The sequence below is a fragment of the Amblyraja radiata genome, chromosome 14 (genome assembly GCF_010909765.2).
Source record: "Amblyraja radiata isolate CabotCenter1 chromosome 14, sAmbRad1.1.pri, whole genome shotgun sequence".
In the NCBI taxonomy this organism is placed as follows: domain Eukaryota; kingdom Metazoa; phylum Chordata; class Chondrichthyes; order Rajiformes; family Rajidae; genus Amblyraja; species Amblyraja radiata.
Genome location: NC_045969.1, coordinates 25,527,859 through 25,554,177, shown reverse-complemented (window position 1 = coordinate 25,554,177; position 26,319 = coordinate 25,527,859). Strand labels below are relative to the sequence as shown.

The 26,319-nt window shown below is 39.1% G+C and overlaps 1 protein-coding gene across 1 annotated transcript; it reads right to left on the bottom strand.

Annotated features, from left to right (window-relative positions):
* Positions 1-782: 782 nt before the first annotated feature.
* Positions 783-24,027, bottom strand: cpb2 (carboxypeptidase B2). Its single transcript, XM_033032858.1, has 11 exons — positions 23,841-24,027; positions 23,270-23,345; positions 21,069-21,193; positions 20,553-20,664; positions 15,779-15,880; positions 15,591-15,695; positions 11,845-11,949; positions 11,195-11,285; positions 9,479-9,681; positions 9,285-9,369; positions 783-1,074 (listed from the first exon to the last, which is right to left on the bottom strand). The coding sequence occupies exons 1-11, from the start codon at positions 23,915-23,917 to the stop codon at positions 890-892; spliced, it is 1,266 nt and encodes a 421-aa protein (XP_032888749.1). The 5' UTR covers positions 23,918-24,027; the 3' UTR covers positions 783-889.
* Between the last annotated feature and the right edge of the window lie 2,292 nt (positions 24,028-26,319).

The following is a 26,319-nucleotide window of genomic DNA, read 5'->3' as shown; positions in this document are numbered from 1 at the left end:
TCTCTGTCCTGGGTCTCCTCCATTGCCAGAGTGAGCAACAGCGGAAATTGGAGGAACAGCACCTCATATTCCGTCTGGGGTCCTTGCGTCCTTATGGCATTAACATTGAATTCTCCCAATTTGGCTAGCCCGTGCTGTCTCCTCCCCTTCCTTAACCCTCTAGCTGTCTCCTCCCACCCTCCCATCCGCCCGCCCTCGGGCTCCTCCTCCTCCTCCCCTTTTCCTTCTTTCTTTCCCCACCCCCCATCAGTCTGAAGAAGGGTTTCGGCCCGAAACATCGCCTATTTCCTTCGCTCCATAGATGCTGCTGCACCCGCTGAGTTTCCCCAGCAATTGTGTGTACCTTAAATGTAAATGCACTTTCCTTTCAGTTTATGTGGGAGAAGAAGCTAAGGTTTGCGCCTCTGAGATCTTCTCTGTTCAAGGATTTGTAAAGGAAGGCTGCCAGTTAAACTGACTATTGAATTGCTCGATGAAAATATAGTCACAACCAAATTTGCTCTGAATTAATAAAATAATTTGTAGCCAAGATCACTAATAATGAAAAATATGCAGGGCTTCATGATTAGCCTTTCGTGTATAGGACACAACTCAGTTTTTCCAGGTATGTATGTGTATATGTATGTATATATGTGTATATGCATATATAACATTAACCACTAAATGTGCACTTTTAGTTCTAAGTCAGTTAATCAAATTTTAAGCACTAAGTTTACATCGTTGTTACATTAAAAAAAAAGGATAATTCAAATATCTTTTACGATCAACACTTCTCCAGCGTGAAATGTGAACTAACAAAATTACGTAAAAGGCCATGTACATAAAAAGGCCAGAGAACAGTTGCAATTAAATATTTCTGTTGATGGTCATGAGCAAATATTAACTTTATTCAAATGTCTTGAACGGTGTGATGTAGGATTTTGCTCAAAGCAATTCCGGCCTCAATACACGTTGGTTTAATTAGGTAAGGTGGGAGTAAAAAACCATATTTCCCAGTATCACGAAGTTCAAAAGTAAATGAATATTTAATGCCCAAGTCATAAGCCCAGTCATCCGAACAGCCACTGGATAAATCTGTAATAACGATAAGAAAGGGACTTAGAAATCTATTTTGAAAATAAAATGTTCCTTTCCAAGTCGTTATTTCTTGTTAATTAGGCTTAGTAGAGAATCCTCTCACAAGTCAATAAACAGAATACAAACACAAGTATAGAAGTTTGGATGTTAAGTTCCAGTTGTGCCACATGTTGATGAGGCCCCTTTTGGAGTAAGGTGTTCAGTTTTGGTTACCCTGGTATACTGTATGAAGGATGTCACTGATCTAGAAAGAGTGCAGCAAAGATTTACAAGGATGTTGTCAGGACTCGAGGGCCTGAGCTATTTGGAAAGGATGGGCAGGCTAGGTATTTATTCCTTGGACCACAGAAGGCTAAGGTAATCTTAAGAATGAGGAGAATAAATAGGGTATATGCACAGTCAAGATCCAGTGGACACAGGGCTAGTCAAGTGTAATGAGCTTTTTGAGGAAGGAACTGAATTTGTCCACAGAGTAATGCCTCTAGAGGCAGTTCAAATGTACTTTCAAAGGCAATCAGTAAGGTTGTACAATAGGACAGAGCAATGAACAATACTTCATGGAACTGAAGGCAGCTAGAGATTGTACGAGTGGTAGGCATAATTGGTGAGTACTCAAGTTATGATGTCCCACAAGCATTGTTAACCTGCAGGTAAGGAGAGTAAATTTGGAGCAGCTGTTGTTGCATAAGTCCACATCTGATATGGGAGTCATTTAAAATCCAGCTGATCAGAATTCAGGATCAACATGTTCCAGTAAGGAGGAGTGACAAGGTGAAGGGATATTGGATGACCAAAGAGGTGGTAAATTTGGTCAAACACAAAAGGAAGCATAGGTAAGGTTTAGGAAGATTAAATCGGATATAGCCTTTGACAAATATAAAGAAAGCTGGAATGAATTCAATAAGGAAATGAGGAGGGCCAGAAGGAACAAGGCGGATATGCAGGGACTTGATGGATATGGATCATGTGCAGGCTGAAGGATTAATTTAATTTGGCATCCGATTTAACCCATCGCGGGGCTTGTCTCAACAGAGGCCCAGGAGCCGTGACAGATGGAGGAGCGACCAAAATCTGCAATGTTCCATTCGCAGATCTCACTTACAGAGAAGGAATCTGGTGGAAGCCTCTGATTGGTCGAACGGACTAGAGGAAGCAGCTGATTGGCTTGTATCCCGGGTAAAGGCTTTATTGTATTCGGATAAGGGGGAGAATGAGGGCCAGGGCAGTTTACTGTTCTGGATGTCAGATGTGGGAGGTCATGGAGTCTGAGTGCCCTCCAGACGTCCACATCTGCGCCAGGTGCGTCGAAGATGGGGCTCCTAAGGGACCGTGTTAGGAACCTGGAACAGCAACTTGATGACCTCTGTCTGCTCAGGGAGAGCGAGGAGGTCATAGATAGGAGTTACAGGGAGGTGGTCACTCCAAGACCACGGGAGACAGAAAACTGGGTCACAGTTAGGAAGGGCAACGGGCAGAGGCAGGGACTGGTGAGTACCCCGGTGGCTGTACACCTTGAAAATAAGTACTCATGTTTGAGTAAAGGTGGGGGAGACAGCCTACCTGGGGGCAGCGACAGCGGCCGGGCCTCTGGCATAAAGACCGGTCTTGTTGCTCAGAAGGGTAAGGAAAAGAAGAGGAGGGCAATTGTAATAGGGGACTCTATAGTCAGGGGGTCGGATAGGCGATTCGGTGGACGCAGACAGGAGACCCGGATGGTAGTTTGCCTCCCTGGTGCCAGGGTCAGGGATGTGTCTGAACGTGTCTAAGACATCCTGAAATGGGAGGGAGAGGAGCCTGAGGTTGTGGTACATATAGGTACCAACGGCATAGGTAAAAAAAGAGAAGAGGTCCTAAAAGAAGAATTTAGGGAGTTAGGTAGAGAGTTAAGGAGAAGGACTGCAAAGGTAACAATCTCAGGATTACTGCCTGTGCCACGCGACAGTGAGAGTAGGAATGGAGCGAGGTGGAGGATAAATGAGTGGATGAGGGACTGGTGCAGTGGGTATGGATTCAAGTTTCTGGATCATTGGGACCTCTTTTGGGGAAGGTGTGACCTGTACAGAAAGGACGGGTTGCACTTGAACTCGAGGGGGACCAATATCCTGGCGGGGAGATTTGCAAAGGCTACTGGGGAGACTTTAAACTAGTATGGTTGGGGGGAGGGACTCAAATTGGGAAAGCTAGCAGTCAGTGTGTGAGGCAGGAGGCAGAGAATGGTAGCACTCTGACCCAAAATGTAGGGGAGAGAGAAGAAAAAGACAATAAACAGAGAATAAGAGAGGGTGGGTTTCTTAAATGTGTATATTTTAATGCTAGAAGCATTGTAAGAAAGGTGGATGAACTCAGAGCCTGGATTGACACCTGGAAGTATGATGTTGTGGCGATCAGTGAAACATGGTTGCAGGAGGGCTGTGATTGGAAACTAAATATTCCAGGATTTTGTTGCTTCAGGTGTGATAGAATTGGAGGGGCAAGAGGTGGAGGTGTTGCATTGCTTATCAGGGAAGATATTACAGCAGTGCTTTGGCAGGATAGATTAGAGGGCTCGTCTAGGGAGGCTATTTGGGTGGAACTGAGAAATGGGAAAGGGGTAGCAACACTTATAGGGGTGTATTATAGACCGCCAAATGGGGAGCGAGAATTGGAAGAGCAAATATGTAAGGAGATTGCAGATATTAGTAGTAAGCACAAGGTAGTGATTGTGGGAGATTTCAATTTTCCACACATAGACTGGGAAACACATTCTGTAAATGGGCTGGATGGGTTGGAGTTTGTAAAATGTGTGCAGGATAGTTTTTTGCAGCAATACATAGAAGTACCTACTAGAGAAGGGGCGGTGCTGGACCTCCTGTTAGGAAATGAGACGGGTCAGGTGGCAGAGGTATGCGTTGGGGAACAGTTCGGGACCAGTGATCACAATACCATTAGTTTCAATATAATTATGGAGAGGGTCAGAACTGGTCCTAGGGTTGTGATTTTTGATTGGAGAAAGGCTAACTTTGAGGAGATGCGAAAGGATTTAAAAGGAGTAAATTGGGACATTTTGTTTTATGGGAAAGATGTGGAAGAGAAATGGAGTACATTTAAAGGGGAAATTTTAAGAGTACAGAATCTTTATGTCCCTGTTCGGTTGAAAGGAAATAGTAAAAATTGGAAAGAGCCATGGTTTTCAAGGGAAATTGGACACTTGGTTCGGAAAAAGAGGGAGATCTACAATAATTATAGGCAGCATGGAGTAAATGTAGTGCTTGAGGAGTATAAAGAATGTAAAAAGAATCTTAAGAAAGAAATTAGAAAAGCTAAAAGAAGATATGAGGTTGCTTTGGCAAGTAAGGTGAAAGTAAATCCAAAGGGTTTCTACAGCTATATTAATAGCAAAAGGATAACGAGGGATAAAATTGGTCCATTAGAGAGTCAAAGTGGACAGCTATCTGCAGAGCCAAAAGAGATGGGGGAGATATTGAACAATTTCTTTTCTTCGGTATTCACCAAGGAGAAGGATATTGAATTATGTGAGGTAAGGGAAACAAATAGAGTAGCTATGGAAACTATGAGATTCAAAGAAGAGGAAGTACTGACACTTTTGAGAAATATAAAAGTGGATAAGTCTCCAGGTCCGGACAGGATATTCCCTAGGACATTGAGGGAAGTTAGTGTAGAAATAGCAGGGGCTATGACAGAAATATTTCAAATGTCATTAGAAACGGGAATAGTACCGGAGGATTGGCGTACTGCGCATGTTGTTCCATTGTTTAAAAAGGGGTCTAAGAGTAAACCTAGCAATTATAGACCTGTTAATTTGACGTCAGTGGTGGGCAAATTAATGGAAAGGATACTTAGAGATAACATATATAAACATCTGGATAAACAGGGTCTGATTAGGAACAGTCAACATGGATTTGTGCCTGGAAGGTCATGTTTGACTAATCTTCTTGAATTTTTTGAAGAGGTTACTCGGGAAATTGATGAGGGTAAAGCAGTGGATGTTGTATATATGGACTTCAGAAAGGCCTTTGACAAGGTTCCTCATGGAAGGTTGGTTAAGAAGGTTCAATGGTTGGGTATTAATGGTGGAGTAGCAAGATGGATTCAACAGTGGCTGAATGGGAGATGCCAGAGAGCAATGGTGGATGGTTGTTTGTCAGGTTGGACGCCAGTGACTAGTGGGGTGCCACAGGGATCTGTGTTGGGTCCACTGTTGTTTGTCATGTACATCAATGATCTGGATGATGGTGTGGTAAATTGGATTAGTAAGTATGCAGATGATACTAAGATAGGTGGGGTTGTGGATAATGAAGTAGATTTTCAAAGTCTACAGAGAGATTTATGCCGGTTGGAAGAGTGGACTGAAAGATGGCAGATGGAGTTTAATGCTGATAAGTGTGAGGTGCTACATCTTGGCAGGACAAATCAAAATAGGACGTACATGGTAAATGGTAGGGAATTGAAGAATGCAGGTGAACAGAGAGATCTGGGAATAACTGTGCACAGTTCCCTGAAAGTGGAATCTCATGTAGATAGGGTGGTAAAGAAAGCTTTTGTTGTGCTTACTTTTATAAATCAGAGCATTGAGTATAGAAGTTGGGATGTAATGTTAAAATTGTACAAGGCATTGGTGAGGCCAATTCTGGAGTATGGGGTACAATTTTGGTCGCCTAATTATAGGAAGGATGTCAACAAAATAGAGAGAGAACAGAGGAGATTTACTAGAATGTTGCCTGGGTTTCAGCAACTAAGTTACAGAGAAAGGTTGAACAAGTTAGGGCTTTATTCTTTGGAGCGCAGAAGGTTAAGGGGGGACTTGATAGAGGTCTTTAAAATGATGAGAGGGATAGACAGAATTGACGTGGATAAGCTTTTCCCACTGAGAGTAGGGAAGATTCAAACAAGGGGACATGACTTGAGAATTAAGGGACAGAAGTTTAGGGGTAACATGAGGGGGAACATCTTTACTCAGAGAGTGGTGGCTGTGTGGAATGAGCTTCCAGGGAAGGTGGTGGAGGCAGGTTCGTTTTTATCATTTAAAAATAAATTGGATAGTTATATGGACGGGAAAGGAATGGAGGGTTATGGTCTGAGCGCAGGTATATGGGACTAGGGGAGAATACGTGTTCGGCACGGACTAGAAGGGTCGAGATGGCCTGTTTCCGTGCTGTAATTGTTATATAGTTATATGGTTATATGGTTCAGCACAGGCATGAGCTGAAGGGTCTGTTCCTGTGCAGTACTGTGCAGAATGAAGTGTTCTGTATTTCAGTTCTAAAAATTAGAGAGCCTTATTTTATGTTTGCAGTGATGTGAAAATTTAGGTTTACTAAGTACTATTAATGCAATATTAAGTTATGAAGAGGCACTGAATAACGTGGGTAGACAAAACTGATAGATGGGTTTTCAATGCAAACAAATATACGGTGGATCAAGAAAAGAGATTTAAATATTTTTTTAACAATAAAGAGAAAAGAAAAGCAGATTCAAAGACATATACAAAAGTTATTGTGATCATGATCTCTATGCGTCTCTTTCATATTACCTTATCAATAACTTTTTTTAAAAAATTTTTTATTTTTTTTTATTTTATTTATTTATTAGAAGTAGACATATTATAAAATGTAGTTACATATTATAGTAAAAAAAAAAAACTTTTCATATACATCAGTCATACATTATTAAAATTTTCCATTATCAATTACTTCTGCTTCTAGTATTTTTATTTTTTATAGAAAGCGAGAAAAAGAGAGGGTAGAAAGTTACAAATAAAAAAGAAAGCAAAAAAACAAAACAAAAAACAACACAACAGAAAAACAAGGGAGGTGGAATGGGTTACCTGTATTACATCAATGGAGATAGGTTCGTAGGTTATAAAGTATAGAGTATAGTTTTTCATCTGTTCCTGAGTTCAAGTTTCAGCTGGGTCCTCGTGCTGTGCCAATCTATCCCTTCAGATAGTTAATGAATGGAGCCCAAATTTTATGGAAAAGATCTTGTTTGTCCATTAAGACAAGTCTAATTCTTTCTAAGTATAGGGTCTCCGACATTTCCGTAATTCACATTTTGATTGTGGGGGTTGTAGGGCCTTTCCAAAATTTTAATATTAATTTTTTTCCGGTTATTATACTGTAATTGAGGAAGTTTCTTTGGTTTGTTGTGAGTGTTAAGCTTTGTTCTGATATTCCAAGTATTATTAATTTTGTGTCTGGGTCCAGTTTTGTATTAATAACTTCTGAAGTTATTTCAAAAATATCTGTCCAGAAATGTTTAAGTTTTATACAGTTTGCAAACGTATGTGTTAAATTAGCCTCTAAATGTAGACATTTATCACAAATAGGAGAGATTTGTGGGAAGATTCTATTTAGTTTTATTTTAGAGAAGTGTAGTCTATGTAAGACCTTGAATTGTATTAAAGTATGTCTGGCATTTAATGAACATTGATGTATTTGTTGTAAACTTTCGTCCCACATATCTTTCGTGATAGGATGACCTATTTCATTTTCCCATTTGTATCTATATGGTTCGGTCGGTGGTACCTCGTTATTTAGCAGGGTGTTATAAATATAAGCTATTAGTTTTTCAGTATTAGGATTCTTGTTCAGACATTCATCAAGAATTTCTGATTCCCTATTCCTGTAAACTTGTGTATTAGATTTAACATAATCTCTAATTTGTAGATATCTGAAGAAATTATTTGAGTGCAGTCCATAATTCAGTTGTAACTCTTGAAATGAAAGAAAAGTACCTTTCCCATAAAGATGTCCTATATTTTTGATTCCATGATTTTTCCATTGTGTGAAACCTTTGTCCATAAAGGATGATTTGAACAAAGGATTATTTACAATGGGAAGGCAGAGTGGTATATTATTCAATTTTAAATCTTTTTTTATTTGTTTCCAAATTCGTATTACACTATGTATTATGGGGTTTTCTTTATAGGTTTTTTTGTGCAGTTTTGTGGGGGCAAATATGATCGGTCCAATTTCAAAAGGTAGACAGTCTTCCTTTTCCATCATTAGCCAATCTGGTTGTTGGTCCATTTCTTCCAGCCAAAAATTCATGTTTTTAATATGGACTGCCCAAAAATAAAATAAGAAATTTGGCAAAGCCAGACCTCCATTTATCTTTGATTTACATAAATGTTTTTTACTTATTCTATGATTCTTATAATCCCAGACAAAACTTGTAACAATGGAGTCGACTTTTTTGAAAAAAGTTTTTGGGATATATATCGGAATTAATTGAAGTAGGTACAGCAGTTGCGGTAAAAAAATCATTTTTATAGCATTAATTCTCCCAAGCATTGAAATGGGGAGTGTTTTCCAGTATTGAATATTCTTATGTAGTTTATTCAGTAAGGGTGGGAAATTTAGTTTAAATAAAGAGGTATATGTCTTAGTTACATAGATTCCTAAGTATTTAAATTTATCAATAACTTTTTTTTAAATTCCATTTGAGAAATCACTTAAACTTCTATATTCTGGTGTTCTTAAGCTAAGTATTTGTAAACTCACCGTGTGGCCAAGTCCTTGGAATGCTGATAATAGTTACACACATTAATATTCTAAACTAACAGATTAATATGTCATTAGAAGCCCAGCTGTCTCCAACCAAACTAGTGCCTGAATTTAAAGTTTTGTAGGAGTAGTAGTGCATCTCCACAGAACCAAATAAGAGTTCCCAGATATATTAGTTACAGTACTATACCCAATTTTTCACATCACCTGGCTTTAAGATATCTGACTATGTGGAAAAGAACTGAAGTATCAGAACAAATCCTTATGGGACAGCACAATTTGAATGCACACCAATTATCCCTAGAGTGACTGGTAAAAGGATCAGAGGCATCATAAATAAGCATTATTTTATACAATGAACTGTAATCTGGAATGATAGAAGCAGACTCAGTGGTCAGTTTCAGAAGAAATATGAATTTCTGTTATTCAGGTACCCAGCATTAGCCTAACTGGTACAAACCATTATTTGTTGCTCCTCCCTGATAATCCCTAATCAATACCTAAAGAGAGCAAATGCAAGGATGTAGCAAGTACGTGTACTTAATTAGATAGCCATAAAATCAGGAGAGCAACAATGAGCTAGATAGCCTCCTGTGTTTAACTGGAATCTATTAATGCATCAAAGCGACAAATTAAACCATCACTGTGAATTGTTCCACTCAATGATTTCACTAACTTAGAAAATATAAAAGCCACGCTCACAGATTGTGCTTGCTGAGTTCCCATATGTGTACCTGGTCCCATACACCGACCTCAGAGCAGCGGCCGCCTTCTTTGCCAACTGATTCTAAAGAATAGAGGGAGGAAGAGATTGTAAGCATTGATTATTACTCAATGGTGGCTGCTCTTTTATGTAAATTTGTAAGGAATCTTGCAACATTTGAGAAATGATTTACCAATTCATTATGATCCTTTGATCTGGACTTTTTGTAGGAATATGGAAACAAAATCATTTGAGAGTATGAATGTATTGAGATATAGCACTTGATGTGATCAGATCTCTGTCTAATGAAAGCAGCAACAGCTTTCACCTCTGGTTCAGACTCTGGGTATTGTCCACCATATGTTTCACTGCATGGGTTGTTTGATGCACCATGACCTGCAAAGGGACAATAACCAAAATGAGCTGATAGATTGTTAAATTCCCACCAAGCATTCAGGTAGCAAATAGTGAAGCTTAATTTATTTTAAGTTCTTTCTCAAAATCCTTTACCATTTATGGTTGTTGTACTATGGTACATCAGCAGTAGCCAACCACTTCTACCATAGTTTGGTTTAGTTGCACAACCTCTCCTCATAGCTAATACTCTATAATCCAGACTTTCTGCATAGGAAATTCACACACAATGAAAAATAAATTCCCCTCTTCTTGGTTCTGAATGGCCATCTCTTTATTTTGAGTCTCCTGACTCTAGACACCTTAGCCAGGGAAATCATTATCCCTGACAAGCTTTGTGTAAAAAAATGTGGGTTTTTTTTTCTATACCTGTTTCAAAGTCAAGAGTGTTCAGGTCCAATCTGCTTAATCTCCCTGTTTACAATAATTTACCTTCCCCAAATCTCCACCCATCTCAACTTTAGAGTTGAATCTGGACTGGCACACGTTTTCTCCAGAGACCAGGTTCATTCAGTTTATGCATGCTGATCAAGCTCATTCTTACTACATCAATACACATGGGTTTAAACTTCCGACTTCAGACTCTGGGGCTTGAGTGTCAAAGAAACTCAAGAAAAAACGCATACGGAAGTTTCCAGGTGCAATAATGGACATTGGGCTCATTGATAGGAGTCATCCATTGGAAAATGTTTATCTTGTTTAGACTTCATTCCAGGCTTCCTATGATCTTCATTCCCACCACTTGCACTAATATCTGTTATTTGCAGGGCCATAGTTTACAATCAAGCATGTACTTGGTTCTGGTGCAGGAGTGGTGTTTGAAACCAATATAATACAACTGTTTACATATCTCCATATTTTTTTTTTTTTATGCTTTAAGTGATCTGCAGCTCCTCCCATTGTTGAGATATTCTTTCAGTTGGTGGATTGCTGGTTATGCAGAGATAGATTGCTTCCTTTTCAGATGGGAAGGTCAATCTCCTATTGAAAGAATTTAGGCAAGATTGTCATTTTTTTTCTCATTGTTATTTGTTCTTTATATCTATTGCTGTGGCCTGCTTCAAGTGAATGGCTTCACTTACAAATGGTGATAAATGCCCCAGTGACAAATTGTCTACTTACAGTGCGGAAAGTGGCAAAATTCTTGCACAGCAGATACATACAAAATTCCTGAAGTTATTTAAGTCAGTTTCGGAAATGAACAATAATTATTGTTAAAGAAGGAACTGCAGATGCTGGAAAATCGAAGGTACACAAAAAAGCTGGAGAAACTCAGCGGGTGCAGCAGCATCTATGGAGTGAAGAAAATAGGCAACGTTTTGGGCCGAAACCCTGATGGGGGGGTGGGCGGGGAGAAGAAAGCCTTTCTCCAGTTTCTCCAGCTTTTTTGTGTACCAATAATTATTGTTAATTGCGGAGACACCTCACCCAAAGAGAAAGTTGGAATAAACATTATTGTTTAAGCCTTGTGCTTTGAAGTGTTTGAACAACTCACCACCCCAGCCTGCATCCCAGTTGCGATTTAGGTCAGTACCTACGCATTGTCCCATTTTATGCTTGGAAAGGTTCTTCCTCCAAAAACGATTCTGCAATATTCAATGTAAAACATTGTTTTAATGTTTAATGTTTGAGATGTAATCAAGTGACAGTATAGAAAATTCCAAGCTGTAGATTTTGTTTTAATTTTCTTTTAAATTAAACATCTGATGAGGCAAATGGAGATTTGTTTATAGCACAGCAGAAGTGACAGCTAGGTACTCCCCGGGTTCTGCATTAAAAATGGCAAAACTCTCACAGCTGAAACCTAGAAATTTAGAGGTATTAAGTTTAGTACATTTAAACCATCTTATCACTCAGAGGTATGTTACAACTGAGCCAGGGCTAGCACAATGCATTAAAAATAATTTACATAATTTGTTTATATCTTGCCCAAAAAACTTCAGAAATTCCTCTGAATCTGCTGTGTTTTCACAGTTTGAAAGATAAGAGAGACAAGTAAATGGAACTGGTGAATTGTACCAATAGCCACATGACATTATCTCTTTCATTTCAGATTTGCTTGCAATATCCACAAATCATGAAAATGATAATGTTAAATAAAACACTTAATTTACCCAAGACCAAATTAAATTTGAGAACTGTTACCGTTGTCCAGGTGTAATCGTAGCCGTCAACATTCCACACAGGGAGGATGTATATTTCAAATGAATTTAGAATGTCGGTGATCATCTTGTCCTCTGTGTCTATAAGCTAAAATGGGAAATATTTAAAGCTTTCATTTCGAGGCACATTTACAGAACCGTTAACTGTAAATCTAAGATTAGGTCTTACCCCAGTTCATGATGTTCATACTTGATTATATATGTAGACTGATGTGTACTACAGTGTGGATTTTAGTATTGCAATTGGAGATGCCCATTATTACTCTGAAAAGGATAAACATGATCCCTTGAGTCATACAAAATGGTGCCAGAAAATGGCGACGCTTGTGTACTACCTCAGTGTAATCTACTATCCTTACATTCTTGTACTTAAGTATGATTGTGCTTGTGTATGGTAAGATTTTTGCTGAACTGTATACAACAAAGAATCGCACGGTAGCTAGGCACATGTGACAGTTAAGTACCATCGAACAATCTAACCATCACAAAAATCAATCAAATATACCTCAATAGTTATATATCATATTCTCGCAAGATCAGAGCAGACATTCAGCTGTTGAACCTTCCCTACCAATTTACTAACTGATTTTTGTTTAAATTCCAGAACATTTCATTAGAAACCTTAATGATCCCAATTTTCATGATTTCCTCAGTTGACTCTTCACCTGAAATGACATTCTACATTCCTGAAGCACAGTGAGGTGGCCACCTGAAAATCTGCAACTCTTCAGAATATGAAATGACCCATATCTTCATGCAGTTAGAATAGGGCAATATATATGTACTGAGTAATATATAGTAAGTAACATTGTGTTCTACAAGTAACAGCGATAACTACTTCCAATTAAAAAATGTCTAACTTACTATCCTTAATATTATCATTGCTGAGGTTCACATCAACAACATCCTGGGGGATTCCATTGAACAAAAACTCAACTGAACCAACCATATTATGGTTACAGGAGCACACTCTGTATCTTTCCCTCTGCTCTATTATACTTGAGTTCGACTTGAATGTATTTACGTATGGTACATCAAATCTGTTTGGAAAGCATGTAGACCAGAGCTTTTTACTGTACCTCGATACACGTGACAAAAATAAATCTAAACCTAAACCAGAGGCTGAATATCCTGTGGTGAGTGACTGAACATCTCAATCTTCAAAGCCTTTCCGTCTTTTACATATAACCCTTGGTAATGGTAGTCTTGGTGAGATCAACATCATCCAAGTTAGTGTCCTGCTTGTTTGAAACCAATATTTACCACTCTGGACATTACAGGATACAATGTACACTAGTAACAATATTGCAACAGCTTGCCAAACTTTCTGCAAAAGTATCTACCAAACCCGTGGCCTTTAACACTCATTAGGGCGGAGGGTGGAGGTGCAAGGAAATGTTACCACCTAAAGGTGTTCTCCAAGTCGCATCATTGTGGTTTAGGAATATCCTTCATCCATATCATGTTTAAATTCTAGAACCCCATTCATGGATGCTGCACTAGAAGGATTGCAGCAGTTAAAGTTGCTGCCTCACTAGTATATTGAGCAATTAATCCAGAAACAAAGGTTTTCTTTACCACATCGTAAGATTAAATCAATACTTTAAGAATTAACTTACTCATTTTAGTTTGCCAGCATATTCTAAGGTGCTACTTGCCCTGAACCTGGAAATGCCATTTATGATTTATAAGCCAATGTGTAAATGACACTTTAGCTCATATATCACAATCTCATAACTATTATGAAGTCGCTTTAAAAATAGCAATGACGAACGCACTCTCTCTATCATTCATGGTGTGAGAAATCTGCAACATGCAAAGGAGGATCAATGGAAGTCAAAGTATTTAAATTTATAATATGGAATAAGAAATATTAATGTAATAACTTTGTGACTGGATCCTTGACTTCCACATTGGCAGACCTCTGATCAGCGTAGATTGGTAACAATATTTCCTCACTTCTACATTTCTACACAGGTGCACCTCAAGGCTGCTTGCTTACCTCCCTGCTCTACTCTCTTTATACCCTTTATGTGGAGCTGCATTGGAGCTGCCATCTATAAATTTGCCATCGACAACATTGGTATTGGCTGAATCATTGGTGGTGATCAGTCAGCGTACAGGAGAAAGATAGAACAACTGGATGAGCGGTACCACATCAACAACCTTTCACTCAGCTTCATCAAGACCAAAGAATTTGGTTGACTTCAGCAAGGAGGAGTCAAGAGATTGCATGGCACTTCCCTTTGACGGGTTGGCAGTGGAGAGAGTTAGCGGTTATATATTTCTGAGCATTAACACCTATGTCCTGGGCCCAATACATCGATGTAATCACACAAAAGGCCCACCAGCAGCTCTACTTTCTTAAAAATTTAAAGGAATTTGGCATGTTATCGAATACTCAAACTTCTTCAGATGTACGATAAAATGTATCCTGACTGGTTACATCACTGATACACAATTTCACAGGAATGCAAGATGCTGCAGAGAGTGGTGAACTTAGCCTAGTTCACAGCCCCCCCAGCATTTGAAGAATCTACAAAGGTATTGCTCATAAAGGCAGATTCCATTATCAAGAATCCCCACCATCCAGGCCATAGAACATTGAACAATACATAACAGTAGAGCACAGGAACAGGCTCTTTCATTCACAATGTCCATGCTGAACAATAAGCAAAAATATAATAATCCCCGCTGTCTGCATATGATGCATATCCCTCTGTTTTCTGCATATCAATGTGCCTATCTAATGGCTTGTTAAATACCCCTATCATATCTGCCTCCACTACAACACCTGTCATCCAGGCACCCACCACCTTCTGTAAAAAAACAAACATGCCCCTTTATTAAACTTTGCCCCTCTCATCTTAAATCTATGCCCTGTCCGATTTCATCTTTATTTTCGACCATATTTACAACCTCTTTGGTCATCCAAGATTCCCTTATCTTGCCAAACGTATATTTCTTCCTTACTGGAACATCCCAGGCCTAAACTCTGATCCACTGGGGTTTAAATGATTCCAGCATTTTAGATGTGGACTTGCCCAATAACAACTGCTCCCAATTTACTCTCCCTAGATCCTACCTAATAATGTGGTAATCTGCCTTACCTCAATTTAGTGACTTCCCCCAAAGACCAGGCTTATCCTTATTCATAACTAACTTAAAACTTATTAAGTTGTGATCACTGTTCCCAGATGCAGCAGCAGCAGCTCACTGTACCAACAGAAATGTGAGCAGACTTTGTATTATGCAATTGGATCTCTATTGACATCAAACATGTGTTGGGGAACGGGTTGCGTTGGGGGACCAGACCTCCCGTGTGACAGGGACGTAACGGGTCACACTTAGTCTAGTAATAGTTAAAATTATTCAAAGATAAATTAAGCGCAAACTGTCTTTAATGTTTCTATGATTTTTGCTTACCCCAGCTTCACCAGTAGCAATATCCTGGATAATAATATTTTCCTACAAACTCCAGGACAATCCCAGAGAGGTGTATTTAAAGTATGTTGGTGGGATGGGAAACCACAGCTCAATGTATTTATTTGCTCCCATCATTCTAACTTACATAGTCACAAAATGCTGGAGTAACCCAAAAATGACCCGAAACGTCACCCGTTCCTTCTCTCCAGAGATGCTGCCTGTCGCACTAAGTTACTCCAGCATTTTGTGTCTATCTTCGGTTTGAACCAGCATCTGCAGTTTTTCCTACACATTTTAACTTACATGTTGCACAAGCCACTGACAGAATGCGGGCGATATCCATTCCCGTGCATGAATGCCACAGTCGATCCACAATGCACCCTTTGGTTGGTCAACACCTTTGAAAATCTGAGGGGTGGGAAAGTTGAATGGGATGAGGATACTGTAATTCTTGAAAGAGGAAAATGTTCACAAATAAAATATGGTTGTACCTTTAAGACATAAATTAGACGCTTCTCAGCTGATGGCCCGATAAGTATTTTTTTAATGTAGGGTGGATATGCACTGGTAATTTGTGACATCCATAAATAAATCTGTGAATAATAGCATAATATCAAATAATATACGCATATTACAAAGAAGGTCATGTGACCAATATGGATTTTTTACATTACAACTATCATGTTCAGGGGTGACCTTTGTCTCCTGTGTGTCAGGAATATTCATCATTTCCACTGACATGTGGGTGGTAATTGAAAATAGATTATTTGAGCTAAATTTGCTTATAATGTTCACTTGTCTCAGTTGGCTGTGCTTTTGTGTGAGCTCGCTGCTTGTGGGTTTAAGTCCCAGTCCAGAATTTGAACATCTTACCAATGAAATGTAATATGAGAGAAGTTATGATCAAACCGTGGTCACCAAAATACAAGGAGAACAATCAAGTACTGAGGGAATTGCAGAAAAGAACCATGCGCCTGACCCTATTAGAGTAAAGACTGGAGAGGATGTGGCTCTCCAGCCTTAAAGATTCATTTTTATCATTTTACAAATATGCAAACATTGAATCCAGTTTAGACAGTGCAGAAGAAAGATACAAACTGTTGGAGTATCTCAGTGGGTCAGGCAGCATCTCCGGAAAAAAAGGATGGGTGATGTTTCGGTTTGGGACCTTTCTTGAGACTGAAAGTAGAAGTGTGGAAGGGTTTGAAGAGCTGGAGGCAAGAAAAGATCAGGACCAACCAAGGACGGACACAAATGAGCTCAGGCAGCACGGTGCCTAGTAAGCCCATTGCTGGCTAGGGAAGGTGTGATCTCAAGAGAAAAATAATGTGGAGAACTGTGGAACTGGTAAAAATGACTAGGGTGGAGGAGGAAAGTAAGTAGAAGTTACTTAAAAATAAAGAATTCCGTGTTTATACGGCTGCGTTGTACTTTGTCCTAAGTTACTCCAGTGGCCTCTGTCAATGGAGGAGGCCCAGCATGCTCACGTGTGGATTGGTAAACTCACAATGTTCCTTAACATACAAGAAGGATTAACATAAGGAATTTATTCTAAATAACGTAATAAAGGTGAAAACCTTTGAAGCTTTAGATAATGTACGTTTTTTGGATAAATAAATTGAAAAACAATTGTAGAAAAAATGTCTAGTAGTTTCCCTAAAGGATGAGTGTGAAATTCCTAAAAGAAACATCTAAGCTGCCCCACTTTTAATCTATATTAAGAAAGAATTACTAAAAGGGAGACTGAGAATGTGGGATCTTGCATGATGGTGGAAAAGACACAGGACTACCCTTCATCAAAGTGAATAAAAGATCAGGCTCAGGAGCCTTGGGGCCTACTTATTTTCTTATAGGAAACCCAGCCAAATCTTTCAGATTAACTATACTCAGCAGAGACAACTCCTCCTTTGAATTAGCCTCCAACTGTTAAACCTAAAACTAATTTACAGGATCAGTTGGAGCCCAAATGCTCTATCTGACCAGATCAGTCCTCTGGCAGATTTTGCTGTCCAGAATGTTCCCTGGCAGAAGGCACATACACTTCTGGGATGGATTGTATGAAAAAGCTGTCCAATTTCACCATCAGTGTTTCAGCGTCCATTGCCATCTGACAATGTAGTAATACCATAATCCAAACACAATCCACTATCCTTCAGACTTTTCCATCATCAGTACTAATTTGATACCATTTTCAGAGACAGCATGCTAGCTGGAAATATTTCTTTTCTGAGTCGCTGTGTTAGAGGAAGAGGGGTTAATAAAAATACGTCAATGCCAAATGTTTCTGCAATTGCTGGAGAGCTGTTAAAGAAAAACACACATTTTAATCAAAAAAGCAAAATTATTGTGGTTAAACTGTCACCTTCAAGTTAATTGCTGTTTCTGGTGATTTACTATTTAAATATTTTAGGATAACTTTTCTGTTGTTGTGTTCTTGGTATTATCACCCCTTCTCTAACTGTTTTCCTCTCAAGTGAATTCAGATTTAGTGAATTTACCTTAAAGCAGTTGCTTTAGGTCCAGTAACCAGAAATTACTTTTTTTGTTTTTTTGTCTATGCATGATTGACAACACCTGTATAATTTACTTGTTAAAATAATACACCAAATTCACATTACATAATGAGTAACATTTGAATGATTTCACCTAAAACCACCTTGCATCACTGGCCTATCCATTTCCTTTCCCCATCAGCTCTTTAATATGAACATTTGTAACAGTGTAAAGTAGAGTCATCGAGTTATACAGCATGGAAACAGTTCCTTCGGCCCAACTTACCTATGCCGACCATGAGGTCAGTTTGAGCCAGCCACATTAACCTGTGTTTAGTCTCTATCCCTCTAAACCTTTTTCTCCATGTACCTGTCTAAATGTATTTTAAACACTACAGATATATCCACTATTACAGCTTTCTCTGGCAGCTCAATTCATATACTCCCCACCTCTTTATGGAAACAGCTGCATAGAACAAATGTGTTCGGTGTGGACTCTCTGGGCTGAAGGGCCTGTTTCCACCATGTCTCTCTAAACTAAGCTCCCCATAGGGTCTATTTTAAATCTTTTCCCATTCAACTTAAATCTGGTTTTAAACTCCCCTACCATATCTATGTTCTCTGGTTTTAGACTCCCCTCCCCAGGACAAAGACTGTGACCATCCACTTTATCTATGCCCCTCATGGTTTTATATGCTTCGATAAGGTCACTCCTCAATTTCCTATGCTTCAGGAAAAATAGTCCCAGTCTATCCAGATGCACCTTATAACTCAAGCCTTAACAAACCCAATAACAATGTTGTGAATCTTTTCTGCATCCTTTCAGCTTAAGGACATTACTTGTATAGTTGTGCAACTAGAACTGTTCACAATGCTCCAAATGTGGTCTCATCATGACTTGTACAGTTGTAACATGACGTCTCAATCCCTGTACTTAGTACCCTGACCGATCAAAGCAAGCATGCCAAACATTTTCATCATCTTGTCAGCCTGTGTTACCATTTTCAGGGAACTATGTACCTGTAGATCTAGGTCTCTGCTCTACAACACTCTTTAGGGTTCTATCATTTACTATTTAAGTCATGCCCTGGTTTAACTTATAAAAATGCAACACCTTGCACATCTCCAAGTTAAATCCCATCTGCCATTCCTTGGTGCATTTCCAAGTTCATCTAGATCTTGTTGTATTTTTAGATAATCTCCTTTGGCCCCCAAGTCCACACCCAACCAGCGAACATCCGTACACCAGTTCTATCCTACACACAAGGGACAATTTACGGAAGCCAATTAACCTACAAACCTGCATATCTTTGGAATGTGGGAAGAAACTGGAGCTGCTGGAGAAAACCCATGTGGTCACAGAGAGAACGTACAAACTCTGTACCGACAACACCCATAGTCAGGATCGAACCGGGGTCTCTGGCGCTGTAAGGCAGCAACTCTACCACTGCCCCACTGGTGCCACCGTGGTGTTGGAGTAGCCTTGGCAAGTTACTGCTCTGCATTTGACCATTTGACCATTGATCATTTTGTAGGCACAGTATTTATGTGGTTGATCTGTTTGAGTTTCTAGCCGATGGTGAACTCCAGGATGTTGATGATGAGGGACCCAGCAACTGTAATACCATTGAATCTCCTGGGTAACTATTCAGACACTTTAATGGCATGTTTACTACTTGCCACTTATCAGCTTCTCACCACATGATGGAATTTCCGACATTGAATCTCCACCAGAGATAAAACATGCATGCCTTCAAGAATATCAATAATAATAAAATAGATTTGAACTACCATGTACAAGTGGCAAGGTATAATTTAGGTTTTGAAATTTGTGCATATACTAAGTCTCTCTCCAACCTCGAAAGGTAACTCTATTGACTTTAGGACTTGAGGTGAGACAACATCTCCACATGGCAATTATGCAATTCCCATTCTCTGGATTAGCAAAAATAAGCAAATCGAGCAAGTAATATCATTAAAAAAACAAAATGGCAGTGAACAAATGAAAGACCAAATTCCTTAAATTAATACGCCTGAGGTAGCGTTTTAATGGACAATTGTCTCTGTTGCAATTGATTTCCGTTACAAATATGAAGCTTTCTTGTTTTCAATGACGTGGTATCATCTTCAAATTTTAAAATACTGCATAATTTAAATTTGTCTTTGTGGTGACAAGTTGAAGTTCATTTGTAAATCCGTGCAAATAAATATGTATACACTTAACCAGTTAGGCTAATGGTATTTGTAGTTTTTGTCTCCTGCTTCCTATCAAACCAGCTTTTACAATTCGTTACAATTTTCTGCATTTTATAAAATGCCTTCCTAAGCCTATAGAGGCAATTCCATGGACAATACCCTGCCCATCAAGCTAGTGACTCAAAAATAGCTATATTAGTGAGACCTAGTCCTGTCTTCATAGCTCCATGTTGATTCTTTGATCAACTTATGCTTGAGGATGTGCTCAAAGTGATGATAGATTGCAATAACATCCTCAAATATTACTGAAAATTACATTTTACTCACCCGCTTTCTCCCTCCCTTTCATTCTAAATGGTGGAGTAATATTTGCTAGTTCCCAAATCAATGTCAAATTCCTGATTCCAGAGACCTTTGGACTATTATGATCAATATATTTGCTTTCTCCTATTTCTTTCTGCATTCTGGGATGTAAGCCAAGATTATTTTAATTAAAAATATACTTAATATGTCTAGATCTCGGATAAACAATTTATTTCACAAGAGCTTTAAATAAAAGTTTTTAAGAAGTTCTTACCTCTTGCAATGTATGATATTGTTCATAGTAAGAAGCGAAGCCACGGGGATGAAATACCTGATTAGTATTTTTTTGCATTTTTATGAGCCGCTGAACATCCCCGATCATTGTGCTGAAAATAACACACATGCAAACATTGTGGACATACAAACTCACTGAAAAGTCAGTGATTAGTCAAACAAAATTATTTAAGAAACACAGGACGGACCCATCGAGCTTCAGAGCCAGCAATGCTGTTAAAGCTCCCCTCATGGTGCAGTTGGCAAGGATGGGATCAGTTGGAGTGCTATAACTGGAACTCATCGCCTTTTGGGTGAGACAGTTCTCACTCCTGATTGCTTTGCGGTGTATCCAACTGGAAGTTGTGCATGTGTGTCTGGGAGGCGAGTTAAGAAATGGCACTTGATTGCCAGATCTCACCATAAGGCTCACTCCTAAGGAGCTGCACAATATGAGAGAGCTTTGCAACAGACTATGACACTTGCATCATTAATTCATTAAAAATATTTGACATACCTGTGTGTAATGTTTCCTGTAGAAAGCTGAGTTTTCACCTCTTCGATATTAGTTGCATTGATATAAAGGTGGATTTTTTTGTTGATTCCAATAGCATCAATTGAGCTGGGTTGCCACAGAACTGCCTATGGACAATGCCAGCTTCTTATTAATATGTTAAATTGTGTCATAACCAGCCTTAACAAGACAAAATTGACCAAACACTGAGCTGGATCAGTCCTGTGGTACGGCTCCAAGGGGATCAGAGGTTACATATCCTGAGTTCCTCACCACATTCCTCACTTCACAAGGCCTTTCCACCATTTATTTAATAATTTTGTTTACTTTGAATTCTCAATAATGCTCAGGAAGATTAACACCATCTACAATCGATGAATTGAACGTATTGTAGAAGTGAGGCACGGGTGCAAAATATAAAACAGATGTGTAAGGTTATAGAGAAGAGTACAAAGGTAGGCCATCCAGTTACGAGGTGCTATTGTAGAAGTAGTCAGCTTCTGAAAATAGTAATGGAAATGATGTCCATGGCAGAAAAAACTTAAATGCCTGCTTGCTAACTTGATCTTCTCAGACAGGACGATCTCCATGAAAGATGACACAGAGTGCTGGAGTAGGTCAATGGGTCAGGCAGCATCATAGGAGAACATGGATAAGTGATGCTTTGGGATAAGTGATGTTTTGGGTCGGGACCCGTCTTCAGACTGATTTGGGGGGGGGGGGGGGGGGGGAGTGGAAGAGGACTTGAAGAGATGGGGGGGGGGGGGGGGGTGGTGAAGTGGCAGGACAAAGCCTAACAGGTAATAGGTTGATACAGGTGAGGTATGTTATCTGATAGGCAGCTGGTTAGACAAGGTCAAAGGTGAAAAGACAGAAGGCAAAACGAGACAAAACGATTGAAGAGTTGCGAATTGTGAAGCTAGAGAAGGAAGACAAGGGAATGTTGGTGGAATGGAAGGGAGAGGGAAGAAAAAAGAAGCAAATCCAGGTGATGCACAGGGGAGGGGGAGGGGAAGAAGGATGGGGTGGTTTTATGGGAGAAGAAACGTGAGGGGGAGGGTTATGTAGTTACCTAATATTGGAGAATTCAATGTTCATAAGGTTGGACGTAGTGGAATATGAGATGTTGTTCTTCCAGTTTGCATGTGGCCTCACTCTGAAATGAAAGAGGCCCTGGCACAAAGATCAGTATGGGAATGGGAAGAAGAATTAAAATAGATAGCAACTGTTGCATTCCTTGGCAGACTAAATGTAAGCGTTCGGCCAAATTGGTAGCCCAGTCTACGTTTGGACTCGCTGATGTACAGGAGGCCAGATTGTGAGCACTGGATGCAGTAGATGCGGTTAGATGAGGTGCACATGAACTGCTGTCTCACCTGGAAGGACTGATGGGGTCCCTGGATGGAGGTGAGGGAGGAGGTATAGGGATAGGTGTTACATCCCCTGCATTGCAGGGCAAAGGACCAGAGGAGGTAGTACTTTGGGTGGGATGGGATGAGTGAACCAAGGAGTTGCAGTGCGAGTGGTCTTTGCATAAGGGGGAAAGGGGTGAGGATGGGAAGATGTAACTGGTGGTGGGATCACATTGGAGGTGATAGAAATGACGGAGGATGACAGTTTTGAATGCAGAGACTCCATGAAAACCAGGACAGGAGTTTGCTGCAAATCTAAAGGTTCAGGGAATGAAAACGAAAACAGTTAAGAGCAAGGAATGTGTAAAGAAAGGAACTATTTAGTGATTTTCATGTCATTAGGTTACCTCAAAGCACTTCATAGCAAATTATTTTAAAAGTGTATTCTTTGTTAAATTAGGAAAAGTTGTGACCAATTTATACACCTGATCAGAGAAAAAGAATGAAAAAAAAGACACAAAATGTTGGGGTAACTCAGCGGGTCAGGGGGCATTTCTGTAGAATATGAATAGGTGACATTTTGGATCGGACCCTTCTTCAACCATCACCCATCCATATCTTCCAGAGATGCTGCCTGACCCGCTGAGTTACTCCAGCACTTTGTCTTTTATTATATAAACCAGCATCTGCATTTCCTGTGTCTACATACAGAAAGTAACATTATGAATTACAATGATTGCATGCTTAAATATGTTATAGAATTGTAAAGTAAATTATTCAAATTGTTTAATGAAAAGCCATAGTAATATAAAACATTGACAAGTGTTTTGAAACAGTAGAATTAACTTTTACCTTGTATTGGTTGGATATTTTTTTGATAACTTGAATCTCTTCATCTGACTTGGGCTCAATAGACAAAACCTGATCTCTAAACAAAATCAAAAAGTAGGAATGTTTTGAAGATAATATTAATTATTTTCAAATGGACAATTGCACGATAAATATTGATCAACTGCTAGAAAGATTTATTTAATCCCCATCAATGATTTATGTTGTTTGAAAGTGAAAGAGCAATGCTCAAATAAGATAGATTGATGCAAAAATTCACATTTCTGTTGCGAAAGAGAAATAAATAAAATCCAGGCACAGCTTTGTTATTGCCATTCCAAAAGTCAAGAGGCAAGAATATTTTTATTGTCATATGTCCCAAAACCAAACCACAACATTCTTACTTACAACAGCACAACAGATATGTACTGAGTACATATAATAAACAACAACAAAAGTTCAATATATAATAACAAAAGAAACAATATAGAGGAAACTGTTCCAGTTTAAACAACTGGATAATCAATTGCTCTTATTGACGAAAAATTAAGGCAGATCATACTGACAGTTTGAAGTTTAAGACTCACACACTTACCTTGTTGGGGAAGATGCAACTGCTCCAATTGTAAAGGTACACATAAAATAAGTAAAAGCTAAAGTATAATATGCCATCTTGGGCAACACTGGAAATATGCAATGCAGAAAGGTTTTGTGTCCTGTCACATAGCCTGGACTATTGACTTATGGGGCTCAGAGTATTTGCACTTTAGTTAAACTTTATACCTGTGAGAATCCAGTTTACAAACAAGGTTGTTGCCAGTACCAGTTATGGGAACTGATCCGAGTTAAGAGTAGGTGGGAGGTAGAAGAGAGTTCAAGTGTGCCTAGATTAGATCCCCTTTCCCCCTGCTTAATTTAAAATGTCATTTTGTGCTTAGATTTTGCAACCCAAAACAATTTATCTGTAATTCCATGCAGCTAATTTTAAAACATTTAAACAAAGCCAGTACAATTGCAGATCAGAAACTTGTATTACACTTGCACTACTCTGCAGTTTAAATTTCAAAATAAATAGCAGCCTTTGCCAAGTGGTGGGGAAGTGAAGAGTTTCAGAGTGTGAAGATTGCTAAATTGTGATTACGGTTAATGTTGGCAAAACGTTCTGTAATTTATGTTCTCATTTCCAGTGTAGGCAGGCATGGACAACTTAATTCTATTACTCCCCTTTCCTGCGTTTTCTATCATTCTTAATCTTGTTCTATTTTTCCTTGCTATGCTTCCCTCTGCTGTCCAAATGTTTGTCTCATTTCCTACCTTTAATATTTTACATGCCTTTGTACATCCATAATATTTTAACTTTATTTTCATACCATAGAATTTAATTCTCCTGGACTTATTTGACCATTTTCATTATTTAATATCACTGTTTACCATTATTGTTGTAATTTTAGTTTCCAAAGGTTCTATTCTCAGCCCTTCAAAATTAGGTTTCCTTCAATTTACTATTCTGATTTTTGTCCGTTTATTTCCTTATCAATTGTTATCCTAAAGCCCCTGTCCCATTTAGGAAACCTGAACGGAAACCTCTGGTGACCTTGCGCCCCACCCAAGGTTTCCCTGAGGTTCCCGGAGGTTTTGGTCACTCTTAATCTTATCATGGCCATTGCCCAAATATTGATTGAAAGGTACAGCTGACCGTCCTGCACCCTGTTCACACTAATTTTATGTTATCCAACTTTCTCATCCACTCCCTATACACTGTGGGCAATTTACAGAGGCCATTTAACTTACTAAGTCACATATCTTTGGGATGTGGGAGGAAACCGGAGCACGTGAACAAAACCCATGGGGGTCACAGGGCGGATAGACAAACCACTCATACAGCACCCAAGGTCAAGATCGAGCAGGGTCTCTGGAGCTGTGAGCCAGTAGCTCTACCAGCTGCCCCACACTGGGACCCATGGTGTCAGACACGTGAACAACATACTTGCTGAACATAGTTGACTGAACTGGTCTTATGATAATATTCATGGATTTCAAATGATTTTTGATACTATCTTCAGCACGTCTTCAGAGTGTATAGATATCACTGGTTTTGGAGGCACTTTCAGAGTAGTTTTAACGAGTAACTGCATAGGAGCTCTAGTTTAACCATTATAACCTTGGTTGTAATATCATGTTTTGTAAATCTTCTCCAGTATTACTAGAAACATTTTGTAATATTCAGGACTGAACTACGCATGGTAACTTATGCAGTTACCGGTAATTGTCCTTGGAGGAGTTAGCAATGTAATGAAATTGGGCTGCTTTATCATGATTGTAACTGCTTTATGGGAAAGCAGAAGGAATTGCTGGCCATTTTAATCAATGCCTTAGGCACATATGTTATTTGTGTTCACAGCATGTTAGTTGATGCTGAGGTTCTGAGTGAAAAGAAGCTGGAAGTAGGGAAATGACCCTTGCTGCTCCTGCTGTCCCATTGCTATCATGTCTGCTACTTTGAAGCAGATGGTACAGAGCCACAATTGGTTATTTGCCAACCGAGGGACTACAGAGATTATCTTTTCTGGTTGGCCTGCAGATTAAAGCATGAGCAATCTGCCTCTTGCCTCCTGATTTCTTGGCACATCCTTTTATATTGTATTATTCAACCATGAAATATCCATTGGGACTGTTTCAAAATAAACCATAATTCACCTCACTCATTGATTACTGTGCAACTTTGCTTTGCAGTTGCCCCAGTTTCCAAGAAAGCTTATTATAAGTTTTTCTTTCAGACTAATTTTTCCAGTAGCCCCTGTTCTGTTACAGTTTTTTAAAATATATTGATTATAACCAGCTTCTGGTGAATTTTGCATTCCTTATAACTGTTATCTTGCATTTGACAAACATGCATTATGCATTCAATAAATATAAAAGCAGCAAAATTTGTTCCAAAACTCTGTGTAAACCTGACCATTAAAACTTCTTGAAGAAATGCCTTTAAGCATCACGTCCCTTAGGCTGAGCCAGAGGATCAAAGATGTACCTCAGAAGCACCTGTTTTAATATCAATTTCCACTGCTCCTTTTGCC

Excerpts from the sequence above, each read along its gene's own strand:
- cpb2 (XM_033032858.1), bottom strand. The coding sequence starts at position 23,917 with ATGGCATATTATACTTTAGCTTTTACTTATTTTATGTGTACCTTTACA. Across the intron at positions 23,346-23,840 it reads GTTGCATCTTCCCCAACAAG|AGATCAGGTTTTGTCTATTG; the intron begins GTAAGTGTGTGA and ends GATTTTGTTTAG. Across the intron at positions 15,696-15,778 it reads GTCTAATTTATGTCTTAAAG|ATTTTCAAAGGTGTTGACCA; the intron begins GTACAACCATAT and ends CCCACCCCTCAG.